Here is a 14,891-nt window from a genome sequence, read left to right as displayed (position 1 = left end):
CCGCCCACCCCACAAGCGCTGTGTCAGTTTCGGGTTTTCATGCCAACTTCTGGCCTTAATTACTTAATTAGCCCCTAACATTTACGCCATCTGGCATTTTCTCTATATTTCTTGATAAGCGAATGAATGACAGCCAAAAAGTGTTCTTGAGTCGCTATATGAAACGTTTTATGATCTAACCTACAACTGAACCAATGTTGGAGTATACGGCCAGTTAGCTCATTCAGCCAGGGTAACTGGTGGAAACAAAAAGCTGTACACAGACCAGCCCTCCAGAACTGGATCTGCCCACCCTCGGTGTAAAGGCCACCATAACAGTCTTTTCAGCCAAACAGAACAGTTCCCATCAACACAACAATTTAGAAAAAGCGTGGGCAGGGGACTGTTGCTTTGTGGTTTGGAAGGTGCTGGCAACCAATCACTGACAGCAAAAGTGCTGGTGATGAGTAATGTTAAAGAAAAAAAGGACCTATAACAACGGCAACCATGGAACGTAACGTGTTCCAGTCTGTCTGACGTCTCGTTCCAGACGACTCTTCAATAGGTAAAGCTTATTAAAAACACTTCTTTACTTTCTTACTACGATCTAAATTATGGTGTTATAGCACAAAGTAATTTACAGCATGTGACTGCTGAAAAATGGACACTAATTCTGGAACTGAACGAATCCTCAAACATTCCTACACATGGTCATCCCTGCACAAATCCCAAGATCTACCCATAAGGAATTAGACTATTACTTCCAGTGGGAGTCGAAAGTCGGGCTCCCCCAAATGTGAACAGGGTTTTCCAGCGCGCGAGCTGTCATTGGTCACGCCCGTCCTTTGTAGTGGTTTCGTTTTGGTGTGGAGGCTTTGTACAGTGAGGTACAAGGCACTATAATATCAACCAAACGTACCTCGAGACACTCCGATGAGACCGGCATACCAGCCGTGATTTGCGCACGCTGAATGCGATTCGGTCTTCCGTGCATTGGATAGCCTGTGGGATTATTTAATCGGGAAAGATTTGCATACCTTCTTCTGACATTAACACAAAAGGCTATGCACTGTTTTCAATAGGTCCCCCTCAGGCCAAAAATACACAAAAATCCAGCAAACGCACTGAAAGATTTATGACTCCAGGTCAACAAGTTGGATTTGTATGTAATATATATATATATAAATTACCCATGCAATAAATCATTTTGTGTTGTTTTTGTATATTTTCACCATTATCATAAAGTTGCTCCAAGAAATTGCAACCATTCCAGCGACGAATAGGCTCATTCTTATTCTCATGGTGCGTAAATAATTGATCCAGCAATACAAGTTACTTACTGTGTGTTATGTGGGGAGACTTTTACATCTAGAATGTTCGATGAATAAATACGTCTGCTTGTGCGAACGAATCCGAGCGTGATGCATGTAAATAACCACTCTTAATCAGTCGGGGGAAATATCAATGCATTCTTGAAGTTGATAAATATAACAAGAACTGCGTTAATCCGCCACTTTACATGTACGATAATGAATTTATTTCCACAAAAGATTATTTAGCCAAAATTAAAGAATCGAATGACATCATAAAAATACCTGATTAACTTTTAACCGTTCCTGTTCTATGGAAGGTTAGTATAGGGAACTACTCTCTCTAAGAAGGCTTAAACGATGTAATGACGAAAAATGAGAGAGAGACGTGGATTTTTACTGTGTTACTTATCCGAATATACAGCGTAGATCTGTCCATTCTGAGCACCGTAAAGATGAGATAAGGGTAACAGTGCCCACGGTACCTCCACAAGATGCTTACGCTCGTTGTTTTAGTGGCTTCCCTGTCGCTTACCACAGTGGCAGGCGGGCGTGCCGCGCGGAGCTGCGGTACGTGCCAACCCAGCTCGTGCGACCCGCTTCTGACCGACGGCTGCGCTTTCGGCACCATGCGCGACCCCTGCGGCTGTTGCGAGATCTGCGGCAGGAATGAATCCGCATTGAGGCACACAGCTGTTTAGAAAATTAAGACAGAACAACCCCATGTGAAAAAAAACTGTCTACTCAGCATACTTCATATTAACTTTAAATTAAAGTTTAATTATATTTCAAGTATTCTGAAGTATGAAATAGTATACTTCCAGCATACTTCAGCATACTATTTTTTTCACATGGGACTGGTTAGAACATAGTAAATACCCTGAAGACATCAGAGTAGTGGTGCTACTACCCCTTTGAAAATACTATATACTGCAATATATTGACATACAATATAGTTTCAGTTCATAAAGGATATTGCAATACTTCACTACATATGGGATATACAAATACATTCAAACTATTCCAACATATTGTCATCTATTAATACACTGCTGTAAAATATATTATTCATAAGACTATCAGAAAAATTCCAAATTTTTACAGTATATTACAGTCCTGTAACAGTCAGCACAGACTACCGCGACTTCCAGTGAAATATGTGACTGTTCTGGAAATGACCAGCAGATGGCAGCAGTATCTGTTAAGACTGAAACGGGCGACAAGCGCTGTGTCAGTTTCGGGTTTTCATGCCAACTTCTGACTTTAATTACTTAATTAGCCCTAACTCGTATGCCAACTGACATTTTCTTTATATTTCTTGATAAGCGAATGAATGACAGCCAAAAACTGTTCTTGAGTCGCTATATGAAACGTTTTATGATCTAATCTACAACTGAACCAATGTTGGAGTATACAGCCAGTTAGCTCATTCAGCCAGGGTAACTGGTGGAAACAAAAACCTGTACACAGACCAGCCCTCCAGAACTGGATCTGCCCACCCTCGGTGTAAAGGCCACCATAACAGTCTTTTCAGCCAAACAGAACAGTTCCCATCAACACAACAATTTAGAAAAAGCGTGGGCAGGGGACTGTTGCTTTGTGGTTTGGAAGGTACTGGCAACCAATCACTGACAGCAAAAGTGCTGGTGATGAGTAATGTTAAAGAAAAAAGGAAGGGAAAACCCCCCTCCTCTCTCAAATAAGTTCACATTTTTGGCTGGAATTGCTGAGAGTGCATTGGATAGCCTGTGGGATTACTTAATCGGGAAAGATTTGCATACCTTCTTCTGACATTAACACAAAAGGCTAAGCACTGTTTTCAATAGGTCCGCCTCAGGCCAAAAATACACAAAAATCCAGCAAACTCACTGAAAGATTTATGACTCCCAGTCAACAAGTTGGATTTGTATGTAATATATATATATATACATATATATACATATATACATATATATTTAAATTACCCATGCAATAAATCATTATGTGTTGTTTTGTATATTTTTACCATTATCATAAAGTTGCTCCAAGAAATTGCAAGCATTCCAGCGACGAATAGGCTCATTCTTATTCTCATGGTGCGTAAATAATTGATCCAGCAATACAAGTTACTTACTGTGTGGTATGTGGGGAAACTTTTACATCTAGAATGTTCGATGAATAAATACGTCTGTTTGTGTGAACGAATCCGAGCGCGATGCATGCAAATAACCACTCTTAGTCAGTCGGGGGAAATATCAATGCATTCTTGAAGTTGATAAATATAACAAGAACTGCGTTAATCCGCCACTTTACATGTACGAAAATGAATTTATTTCCACAAAAGATTATTTAGCCAAAATTAAAGAATCTAATGACATCATAAAAATACCTGATTAACTTTCAACCGTTCCCTGTTCTATGGAAGGTTAGTATAGGGAACTACTCTCTCTAAGAAGGTTTAAAAGATTTAATGACGAAAAATGAGAGAGACGTGGATTTTTACTGTGTTACTTATCCGAATATACAGCGTAGATCCGTCCATTCTGAACACTGTAAAGATGAGTATTACTCGTGGTCTCGTGTAAAAGGCAAATTGGTGGGACGGAGGCGCAGCTCCGTTTTCTGGGCGGAGTTGAACTTCAAAGCTTCAATAAAGTTTGCAGAGGGCAGGGAGAGCCGTTTCAATCCGTTTATTCGCGGCAGCTGTCAGGGTAACAGTGCCCACGGTACCTCCACAAGATGCTTACGTTCGTTGTTTTAGTGGCTTCGCTGTCGCTTACCACGGTGGCAGGCGGGCGTGCCGCGCGGAGCTGCGGTACGTGCGATGCCAGCTCGTGCGACCCGCTTCCGACCGACGGCTGCGCTTTCGGCACCATGCTCGACCCCTGCGGCTGCTGCGAGATCTGCGCTGCCGGCCTGGGGGAGCTGTGCGGGGGACGCGGACTGTCCGCGCGGAAATGCGCCTCCGGAATGGAGTGCGTGAAAGACGCGGACGATCCGAAGAGCAAGTTCGGCATTTGCGTCTGCAAGAGCAATTACGAAGTGTGCGGCAGCGACGGGGTCACTTACAAAACGGGCTGTGATCTGAAAGCCGCGAGCCTGAAAGCGACCGGCCAGGAAAAGCCGGAGATTACGGTCCAGAATAAAGGAAAGTGCGCCCAAGGTAAGATTTCAGTTATTAATCAGACACTTTCCCTTATGAGGATTATTTTCCTGATGCCTCGCCTTTCTGTATAGATCAAAAGTATACACTTATTGCATTTATTGCATCTGCCAAATAAATAAATGTAAATGCTAAAAAAAATCACGATCCAGGATGCAAGCATAGATGTATCAAAGAATAAAATGAAGAGAAGGCTACACCAGAAAAGTACATAAAAACTGTAGAGTTATGGACAGATGAGATGAGTATTAACCTTTAACAAAGTGATGGAGAGAGATGGAAAGTGTGCAGAAAGAAAGAAACTGCTCATGATCCAAAGCACTTCTCCATCTGTGAAACATGGTGGAGGTAGTGTTATGGCTTGGGCATGTACGGCTGCCTCTGGAACTGGCTCACTTTGTCCTCACTGATGATGTGGCTGCAGATGGCAGCAGCAGGATGAATTCTGAACTGTACAGAAACATCTTATTTGCTCAGATCCAACCAAACACCTCAAAACTCGCAGACCAATGACCACAAACACACTGCTAAAGCAACCAAAGAGTTTTTTCAGGCCCAGAAAATGGAATGTTATTGACTGACCAAGTCAGTCACCAGACCTGAATCCACTGGAACCCGTGTTTCCTGTGCTGGAGACCAGATTGAAGGCTAAAATCTCCTGAAACAGACAGGAATGGCGATGTCTGTGGGTCGCAGACTTCAGGCAGTCATCGAGCACAAAGGATTTGCAACAAAAATATTTGCAAAAAATGACAGTTGTATTTAAGATTATGTTAATCTGTCCAATTACTTTTCCTCCCTTAAAGTGGAGGGACTATATATATAAAAAGGAATGGAATTCCTACACAGATCACAGGATAATGGATATGGACATAAATACCATAACATTAAAGCTGATGGTCAATTCAACCTCATATTCGATTCTGTCACTGTTCAAATACTCAGAGACCTCACTATATATATCTCGAACCAGCTGTTGGTCATTGGCTTTTTGTAATGGTTAACATCTTTCCCTCTCAACTCATGAAACAAAAAATTTTGCTTCTAACTTGCTGGTCACACATGAGCAGATCTGAAACCGAACCGGCGGTGCTATCATACGGTGGAATCTGGAATAGTACTCAAGTCAAGGCACGCACTTTTTGCCGTCCAAGCGATTCAAAACAGATTTCATCTTTGCAGGAATGCCGGTATAACATTTTGGTATAAGATATAGATAATGGGAAAAAATGTACATGCAAATCTGTTGCCATGGAGTCCACTGACCGGCTTGTTAATTAAAATGTAACATTCTGTGTTTTTTTTTTGTTCTTCCTAATTCCACCTCTGTAAATGCAGGGGAAGCGCTTGTCACATGATATTTCATCCTTTTAAGCAATGACGACTCCATGGAATTTTTACACGCCACATCACCTACTTAAGTGGTGGCCATGGAAACATGTTTCCATGAAACATTTCATATGGCAGGATTGTTCCAGATGCAATTCGGGTTTTGGCACAGTGGCTGTGCCTCAGCTAGAATCAAACCTGCAACCACAGAAGCCCAGTTCCTAAACCTAATGCATTAATTCCTACAGACTAATGCACACTGCCTGTGTAAACTCAATATGTTCGAAACATGAAAAAACATATATAAATCTAAAAATTCTAACTGTGGTGTGCACTTTTATGGATGTACACGGGGACGAAATGCATAAAGTTATTAATAAAAATCAGATTAAAATGTAGCATTCCAGCAGTGCTGTGATGGGGTATGCACAGTTTCCCCAGTGAGTGCAGAAGCATTTCAGGGTCTCCAGGCTGTGTTAACTGTGCTGTGCAGTACAGACACCTCTGAACAAACCCAACGGAGGCGCTGTCTGAGTGTACTTCTCAGTGTCGGTGGAGATAAGCCCTGAGCAAATGTTTCTGTGTTGGGTGGCACCCCACTCTGCACCCTGGCTCTGCACAAACACGCCCGACTGAAATTTAAGCCTCGGGGGGAAGGGGGGGGGCGGTGGGGAGGGGGGGTTGGGGTGGATTCGGGTTCATGCAAAAAAAAAAAAAAAAAAGATCTCATTGAATAGAATGAAGCGAAGATTCAGTTCATTCTTAAAAAAATACTCCTGGCCCTTTTTTAAGTCTTATGGAGGCTTGCTTTGAAAACTGTACTTGCCAAGTTCATTTTAAAATGTGCAACTTATTCTAAAGACTATAAACTTGCTGTGTAAATTTTGTTCCCCCACAGCCCCGATCATCGTGACACCCCCTAAAGACATCTGGAATGTGACTGGATCCCAGGTGTTCCTGAGCTGCGAGGCCATCGGAATCCCCACCCCCATCCTCACCTGGAAGAAGGTAGGAGGCCAATCAGCATGCAGGGTGGCCGTGAGGTAGGCGGGGACATGGTGATTGACAGGTGTCCGCACTGGCAACGGAGGACTAGGTGTTTTTGGTTCATCTCTTCTCTCCATCTGAAATGGTATCACTAGGCTGCAGGGGACTTTTTAAGAGAAGAGCTGTTTTTAAATTCTGAAACGTTTCTTCTTAAAAAACAACAGCCATCATCACTTGCAAGTACGAGTACTAACAAACTTCTTGAGGATATCTTACTAACAAAGTTCTTAAGAAGGGAAGCTAAAAACTGATCTGTTCAACAAACTGATAGCTTGCTCTCATGGAAACAGTTGTTTAATTTAACCGTGGTTTTGCTATGGACTGTATAACCTTTGACATTATAACTCATTATAACCCCAATTTTATTTTCTTATGTGCCGTCACATCTTTGCTTTACTGGGTGTAATGCAGATGAAGGGTCATTTAGATAAGATACATTAACAGCAGTACAGCAGTACAGCAGAAACAAAGATAGCTTGGAGGACTGAGAATATCCCATAACACCAAAAACCAGGCAGGGAATTATGGGCCACTATTCAAATTCAAATGCCAAACTCGCCTTTAAAATGCTTTCCTCCTGGAGGACCTGAGATTGTTCCAAATCCCCACCTGCTGGAAAGCACAGAAGCGACAGGTCACAGGTCACAGGTCACAGGGTAGTCAAGGAAATGAGGAGCCGTGTAAGGAAAGGGATAGCATTTGTGTTGCCGTGGAAACGGCCAAAACCTTAAAGCGTTCTCACAGACAGGAAGTCACAGAGGGCATCAGACGGTCCAACAGAGCGGGACAATGTCAGGAAGAGCTGGGACACGTGACATCGAAGAGAGGGAATCAGGGAATTCGACGTGACGCTCACATCTAAAACAATTAAAATGTGCGTCAGACAAACATAACAAGAAGGAGAAGGGAGGAGAGCCTGATCTTTCGCACAGAATCACATCCCACATGTTCGCCAACACTCAGGAATGTGGCACTGCTGTACAACCCTCCGCCCCCACACCCCCCCCCCCCCCCAAATAAAACAAAGTGCCTTTCTCTGCCTGTCCTAAAACTTCCAGTCACAGCATGTGGTGACAAACACAAAGGGGTCTGTAGTTTTGCACAGCGCTGTTCGTACCTGTGCACAGGCGAGAGAGCATTTTACACTTCTGCTCTGTGAGCTTCGGGTTTTCTGCTGGTTCCTCTTTATTTGAGACACTGTGGCTCTGGCTTTGATACAGTGTGTGTGTGTCTGTGTCTGTGCTTGTCTGTGTGTGCGTGTGTGTGTCTGTGTCTGTGCTTCTCTGTGTGTTTGTGTGTGTGTGTGTGTGCACTTGCGTGTCTGTGCTTCTGTGTGTGTATGTCTCTGTGTCTGTGCATCTGTGTGTGTGTGTGTGTTTCTGTGTCTGTGCTTCTCTGTGTGTGTGTGTGTGTCTCTGTGTCTGTGCTTCTCCGTGTGTGTGTGTGTGTCTCTGTGTCTGTTCTTCTCCGTGTGCGTGTGTGTGTGTGTGTGTGTGCGTCTCTGTGTCTGTTCTTCTCCGTGTGCGTGTGTGTGTGTCTCTGTGTCTGTGCTTCTCCGTGTGTGTGTGTTTGTGTGTGTGTGCGCCTCTGTGTCTGTGCTTCTCCATGTGTGTGTGTGTGTGTGTGTGTGTGCGTGTCTCTGTGCTTCTCCATGTGTGTGTGTGTGTGTGTGTGTGTGTGCGTGTGTGTCTCTGTGTCTGTGCTTCTCCGTGTGTGTGTGTGTGTGTGTCTCAGATCTCTGATGGAAAGGGGAAGGCCGCACTGCTTCCAGGGGACAGAGACAACCTGGCGGTCCAAACACGCGGGGGCCCTGAAAAACACGAGGTCACAGGATGGGTACTGGTGAGTACACACTTACACACTCACACACTTACACACTCACACACTCACACACTCACACTCACACACACACTCACACACTCACACACTCACACACTCACACACTCACACACTCACACACTCACACACTCACACACTCACACACACACTCACACACTCACACACACACACACACACACACACACTCACACACCCACACACACACACCACACACACACACACACCACAACACCCACACACCCACACCACACACACACACACACACACACACACACACACACACACACACACACACACACCCCCAACCACATACGGGCATACAGGCACACAGTCACACACACAGACACACACACACACGTATACGGACACGCTCACACTGTCTCTCTCTCACACATATACCTGCACACATACACACGGGCGCTGTAGCGTCTGTTTTTAGAGTCTCTTTGTGAAAGATCACATCTGCACAGTAGAAGTGACACGTTCAGGAAGTCCCCTCCGTGTGCACGGGGATTAGCTTCCTGCTGTGGGGAGAAGCCCATTGGTCTTCCTCTGTTCCCACGTTTACAAAGCTCTTTCCAGCTTTAAGGACAAGCTGCAGAAATCATTTTAGAATGCGAATGCCAGTACAGACACAAACGGGCGGGCCAATCTGAGGATAAAATGGGGAAACGCATTAAAAAAAAGAAAATGTCTGCTTTGGCTCCAGATCTCCCCCCTGACTGAGGGGGAGGCGGGGAAGTACGAGTGCCACGCCATCAACTCCAAGGGGGAGGCCTCGGCCGTGGGCAGCATCAACGTGGTGAAGTCCCTGGATGACATCCCCACTGCCAAAGGTAAGGAGCCAAAGGTCACCTAGAGCTGATCACCTGGAGCTGATCTCCCTGGGCTGTTCGCCTGAGGCTGATCTCCCTGGGCTGATCACCTGGAGCTGATCTCCCTGGGCTGATCACCTGAGGCTGATCTCCCTGGGCTGATCACCTGAGGCTGATCTCCCTAGGCTGATCACCTGAGGCTGATCTCCCTGGGCTGATAACCTGAGGCTGATCTCCCTGGGCTGATCTCTACAGGCTGATCTCCCAGGGCTGATCTCTCATTCCTTAAGGACAGTCCAATCCAAAAAGCCTGTTTTAGAAATAGAAAACTCTCAGGAGAACTTCTTTTTCTTCATTATGAACTGTCTCTGTTCCACTGTCTTCTGTTGGCGTGAATTAAACTGTTTTACATATGCCCCGCCCCACACTCCAAAGCGTTAAATTAACACTGAGCATTTCGCTGCGGGTTGCCACGGAGACTCACCAGCACAGATCTCAGAGTTTAAAAGGCGAAACGGATCTGCTCGGCCAGCCTCGAGTCGTTATAGAATTGGTGATTTAAACCGCCACGTTGCCGTGGAGACCTGTAGTCTGCCTGAGTGACATTCCACTGATTTCTGCCCTGAACTGGGCTCCACCAGCACGGCCCCATCACATGGGCCCCTGTGTCTGTGTCCATAAGGCCTTGTTTACACAGGCAGTTATTTCTGTTTCCACATTTGCGATTTGGAGCTCATCTCCTCCTCGAAGTATAAACAGCAAATAATAACATGGAATCGGATATTTGCAATTCCAGTTTGGGCCACATTCATGTTTGGTCCAAAATTTTATATACAGTATATATCCGACCCCTGGCCACGCGACTTGCGTCTGATGGATCGAATCTGAAAATCTTTGTGTGAACAGCGACCCAAAAAGACTGGACTTAAAAGATAAATCTAACCTGAGTTTCCAGCTCAGGCCTGGATCTCTGTAAAGCTGCTTGGAGACCCAATGGCCTCTGTAAGAGAGTGCAATACAAATGAAATTAGAATTCCACAGAGCTATTAAAAAGGGCTGAGTCAGGAGAACACCGCACAGAACGCTGGAGGAGCCAAGCGTGCGGCAAACGGCCCATCCAGAGTCAGACAAGAGCACGCACGGGACGTCCCGCCACGGTTCCAGTTTGCCTCCGGGCTTCTAAACTCTGTCCCAGTTTTCACACATCCAGAGAGCTCATTGGCTCTTCAGACACATCCAGAGAGCCCATTGGCTCTTCAGACACATCCAGAGAGCCCATTGGCTGGCTCTTCCCACTCATCCAGAGAGCCCATTGGCTGGCTCTTCTCAGCGTATTTGCATGTGGGTGTTTTGGCAGCGGGACAGGGGGGAGCGGCAGGCCTCCCTGTTCGTACACGCCGTCCCGCGCCCTACGCCTGGGCTGAATCCCGTCCGTCAGCCGCGAGCTTCGCGCCCTGACAGCGCCGATGTGGGCGGGATTTACGCCGGTGTGCGCTGACAGATATTCAGCCCAGAAAAGCTGGCCCCCGGGGACACACACACACACACACACACACACACACACACACACACATCAGAATTAAAGAGACAGGAAGGAGATATTTGCATGTTACCAGGAGGAAGAACGGGGCGGGTCTGGGAGCAGTTCCTAAACGATCCCAAACTGCAGGCGATGCATTCTGAACCCGTCAGAGGGCTGATCCTCTCCGCCTGTCCGTTCACCCCCCTAGCCTAGAGCCTTCTGTGAGAAAGAACGAGAAAAATACAGCAGAAAGAAAAACAGGCTTCTGTGTTTTAACGACCAGAAAGGAGTTACGGTACTGCGGACGCATGCTAAATCAGTTAAGCTTGGCATTTAAAAAATTCAGACAAACCACAGCGATGAAGACAATGAATGATAAACACCCAGCTTGGTAGAGACTGCTGTCTGTGTGTACGTGCGAGTGTATATGTGTGTGTGTGAGTGTGTATGTGTGTGTGCATCCGTGCTGCCGTGTATGTGTGTGTGTATCTGCGTGTGAGTGTGTGTGTGTGAGCATGCATGTGGGAGTGTGTATGTGCATTTCTGTGTGTGGGTATGTGTGCATGTGTGTGTGTGTATCTGCATGTAAGTGTATGTGTGAGCGTGCATGTGGGAGTGTGTATGTGCGTTTCTGTGTGTGTGTATGAGTGTATGTGTGTGTGTGCCTGTGAGTGTGTGTGTGTGTGAGCGTGCATGTGGGAGTGTGTATGTTCGTTTCTGTGTGTGTGCCTGTGAGTGTGTGTGTAGGTGTGTGTGTATATTGTGTGTGTGTATGAGTGTGTGTGTGCCTGTGAGTGTGTGTGTGCGTGTGTGTGTGTGTGTAACTCACTCTCTCTGTCTCCACACAGCTGAGGAGGATGAGGAGCTGTGAGAGGTGACCCACAGAAGGTCTGATTTGGGGAGGCCCCCGCAGGACTGGGATCAGCACCCCCCAACCCCACCCCCCCCACCCCCCACAGGCATCAGTAACCTCCCAGCATTCCCCTAAAATACTCCCCACATAAGCGGTTTCTTTTCTTTCACTTGCTCTCTTGGCCAGCTTCCAGAACGTTCTTGTGTAGCTGCTTTCGTTGTACAGGAGAGTGGAGGAGAGGGAGAGGAGAGGAGAGAGAGAGGAGAAGGAGAGGAGAGGAGAGGGAGAGGAGACAAGAGGAGAGAGAGAAGAGAGGGAGAGGGGAGAGAGGAGAGTAGACGAGAGGAGAGGGACAGGAGTGGAGGCATCAGCACGTTACCTCACAGTCACGATCCAGTCTCAAAGCACTGCCGCACGTCCTTCAGAAGAACAGACCGTTCTCCTCATTCTTCTCCCTGGGCCTCGTGGTTCAGCGGACGTGTGTGTGTGTGTTGTGTGTGTGTGTGCATGTGTGTGTCCGCCCCCCCCCCCCCAAAACACCTGAGGTAAAGCTGAACAGTAGGCAGGCACCTCGCCTCCCCTCTCAGTGGCGAGAGTGAACCCTACCTGCCCGGAGGGCCCCCTCTGTCCTGTACCTGACAAACCCCCATAACAAAGACATTCCACTGGCATTTCACCATGGAGGATTCTGGGACAGATCCGTCTCAGGGAGAAACGGCTCAGGAGGACCCCAGTACACCACCGACGGAAAAGTTGAATACAGGAGCCACAACACAAAGGACTGAGGAAATATAAGACTGTAGAGCCAGGCCATTAGAGCATAGTAGAGGTGGTGGGCAGTTTCTATCGTATGAATAAGCCATAGTGTAAATGTGCTTTCATCCATTGCCAGTTTAGTCTCTTTTTGTTTAAATTATACTAATATATGTTTTTTTTTTTTTTTTGTACCCAGATTTGAACGCTGTACTGTACTGTCTTAGTAAATAGAGCCCAGAGGTGAGGGCTGTGTCTTGAGCAGGTGCTGTTCTTTCAAAAGGGCTGACACGTTAAACCAAACCACGGAAGATTGCATCGCTTTGTGCTTGCAAAGTTCAGTGCCTTTGGGGAAAACTGACAATCATTCATCTTCAGCAAAGAAAAGAACTCCAGGCACAGTTTTTTTTTTAAAGTGCAGCACCCAAGATTAAAAGAATCAGTCCTGAGACTGAACGGCCGGTTGACAATTTCAACAAGAACTGCTCTCATTTTCTGTGTAACTAACTGGCTTTTGGATTATGGATTACTAATACAGGTTATTTTTAAATTGTGTGTATTCCTTGTTTTTATTCACCTTTCTCTAAATAAATAAAAATACACAACTTGCGGTGTCGGCAGAGTTCACTGAATCGGTGTTTTTTAAGTCTTCAGCTGGCACTGTCAGACGGGCAGACCTGCTTAGTCTGCGTGATCTATATCAGCGCCTGTTTGCCAGTGCCTGTCGGACCGCCGTCGGCAACAGCCGTCAGCACTATGTCTGCATATCGGAACTACAGCGGCCCACAAGCGGCAGGACTCACCAACTATTCTGCTTTAACATAACATAACACGACACGACATAACACAACATCACAATGAGAACAGGGCATTCATCCCAACAATGCTCGCCATTTTCCTGACTAAATTGTACCTAGTGCTCTGATTTACCTCCAGACTAGACAGTATCTAACACCGTATCAAGCCTGGTCTTGAAAACCCCCAGAGTTTCTGGCTGTCCTACGTGACCCGACAGGCTGTTCCACACATTGACTACCGTCTGCGTCAAAACAAATTCTTCCTGATGTCTGTACGAAATTAACCTTTGGCTAATTTATCAGAAGGTAAACGCGAGGCTGACTGCCTAGACGGGTGCGCCGTAGCCCATTTTCACACGCCGCGGTCACTCCCCTCACCACTCATTCCTTCACTCACTCCCCACCACTCACCACTCCCACTCCTCACAACTCACCACCACCACTCACTACCACCACCACCCCACTCACCACTCACTCACTCACTCACTCACTCACAACACATCACAACACACACTACCACTCACACACAACACACACCTCAACACTCACCACACACACAACACACCTCACACACACACACACACACACTCCCTCACATACACACACACACACACACGCACACAGACACACACACACACGCGCACACACACACACACGCACACACACACACGCACACAGACACACACGCGCACACACACACTCACACGCACACACGCACACAGACACACAGACACACGCACACACACACACAGACACACACACAGACACACACACACATAAGGAACTGAGCAGGGCTTACGGGTGTTGGGTGTTCTAGCCATACAGGGGAGGCAGGGCTGAACAAGCCCGTTAATACCATTCTGTACAATACCTGTGGGGCTCCACGGGGCTCTGTTTGAACAGCCCACCTCAAAAATAACCTCTGCATTGTGCACATTTCAAACGCATGTATGTGAAGCATGTATTTGCATACCTGGATCTCACATGTAAAATGGGGGGGAATTTCCACACCTTGCTTTCAGTGTGGCTTACATCTCTGTTCAAAGATGTGACCAATGAGCACTTAGCAGAAGGTCCAGATGGCCAATCATTAGAGGAGAGTCAGTCAGCTTAATGCAGCCTTAAAGAGGAAATATACTGAGAAGACCTTTCCTCAAAGCCCCCATCTGGCTCTAAACTCCAACAAATCCACATTTCCCAGTGACCTTCGGTACGGACTTACTGTACATCGCTTTGCATTACATTACATTGCAGGCATTTAGCATATGCTCTGATCCAGAGTCACACTGCATCCATTTTACAGCTAGATATATATATATATATATATTGAAGCAATGCAGGTTAAGTGCCTTGCTCAAGGGTACAACAACAGTGTCCTACCTGGGAATTGAACCTGCGACCTTTAGGTTAAAAGATAAGATAAGAGAAGATAAGATAATCCTCTATTAGTCCCACAGCGGGGAAATTTGCAGTGTTACAGCAGCAGAGGGGATGGTGCAATAGCA

General features: G+C 46.2%; 1 protein-coding gene across 3 annotated transcripts; it reads left to right on the top strand.

The window, feature by feature from the left end:
- Positions 1–3,915: 3,915 nt before the first annotated feature.
- Positions 3,916–13,194, top strand: LOC135255925 (insulin-like growth factor-binding protein 7). 3 transcript variants are annotated; one of them, XM_064337753.1, is made up of 7 exons: positions 3,916–4,431; positions 6,659–6,768; positions 8,542–8,649; positions 9,356–9,482; positions 11,832–12,065; positions 12,150–12,221; positions 12,262–13,194. In XM_064337753.1, the coding sequence occupies exons 1-5, from the start codon at positions 4,008–4,010 to the stop codon at positions 11,852–11,854; spliced, it is 792 nt and encodes a 263-aa protein (XP_064193823.1). In that variant the 5' UTR covers positions 3,916–4,007; the 3' UTR covers positions 11,855–12,065; positions 12,150–12,221; positions 12,262–13,194. The 3 variants fall into 3 exon arrangements, with proteins under 3 accessions (XP_064193823.1, XP_064193822.1, XP_064193825.1); XM_064337752.1 differs by having other exon boundaries at positions 12,150–13,194; XM_064337755.1 differs by lacking the exons at positions 12,150–12,221; positions 12,262–13,194 and adding an exon at positions 12,099–12,114.
- The last annotated feature ends 1,697 nt before the right edge of the window (positions 13,195–14,891 follow it).

This window comes from Anguilla rostrata, chromosome 5 (genome assembly GCF_018555375.3).
Source record: "Anguilla rostrata isolate EN2019 chromosome 5, ASM1855537v3, whole genome shotgun sequence".
NCBI classification, from domain to species: domain Eukaryota; kingdom Metazoa; phylum Chordata; class Actinopteri; order Anguilliformes; family Anguillidae; genus Anguilla; species Anguilla rostrata.
Note: the sequence above shows the minus strand (reverse complement) of the source record. Positions and strands in the feature narration are given on the sequence as shown.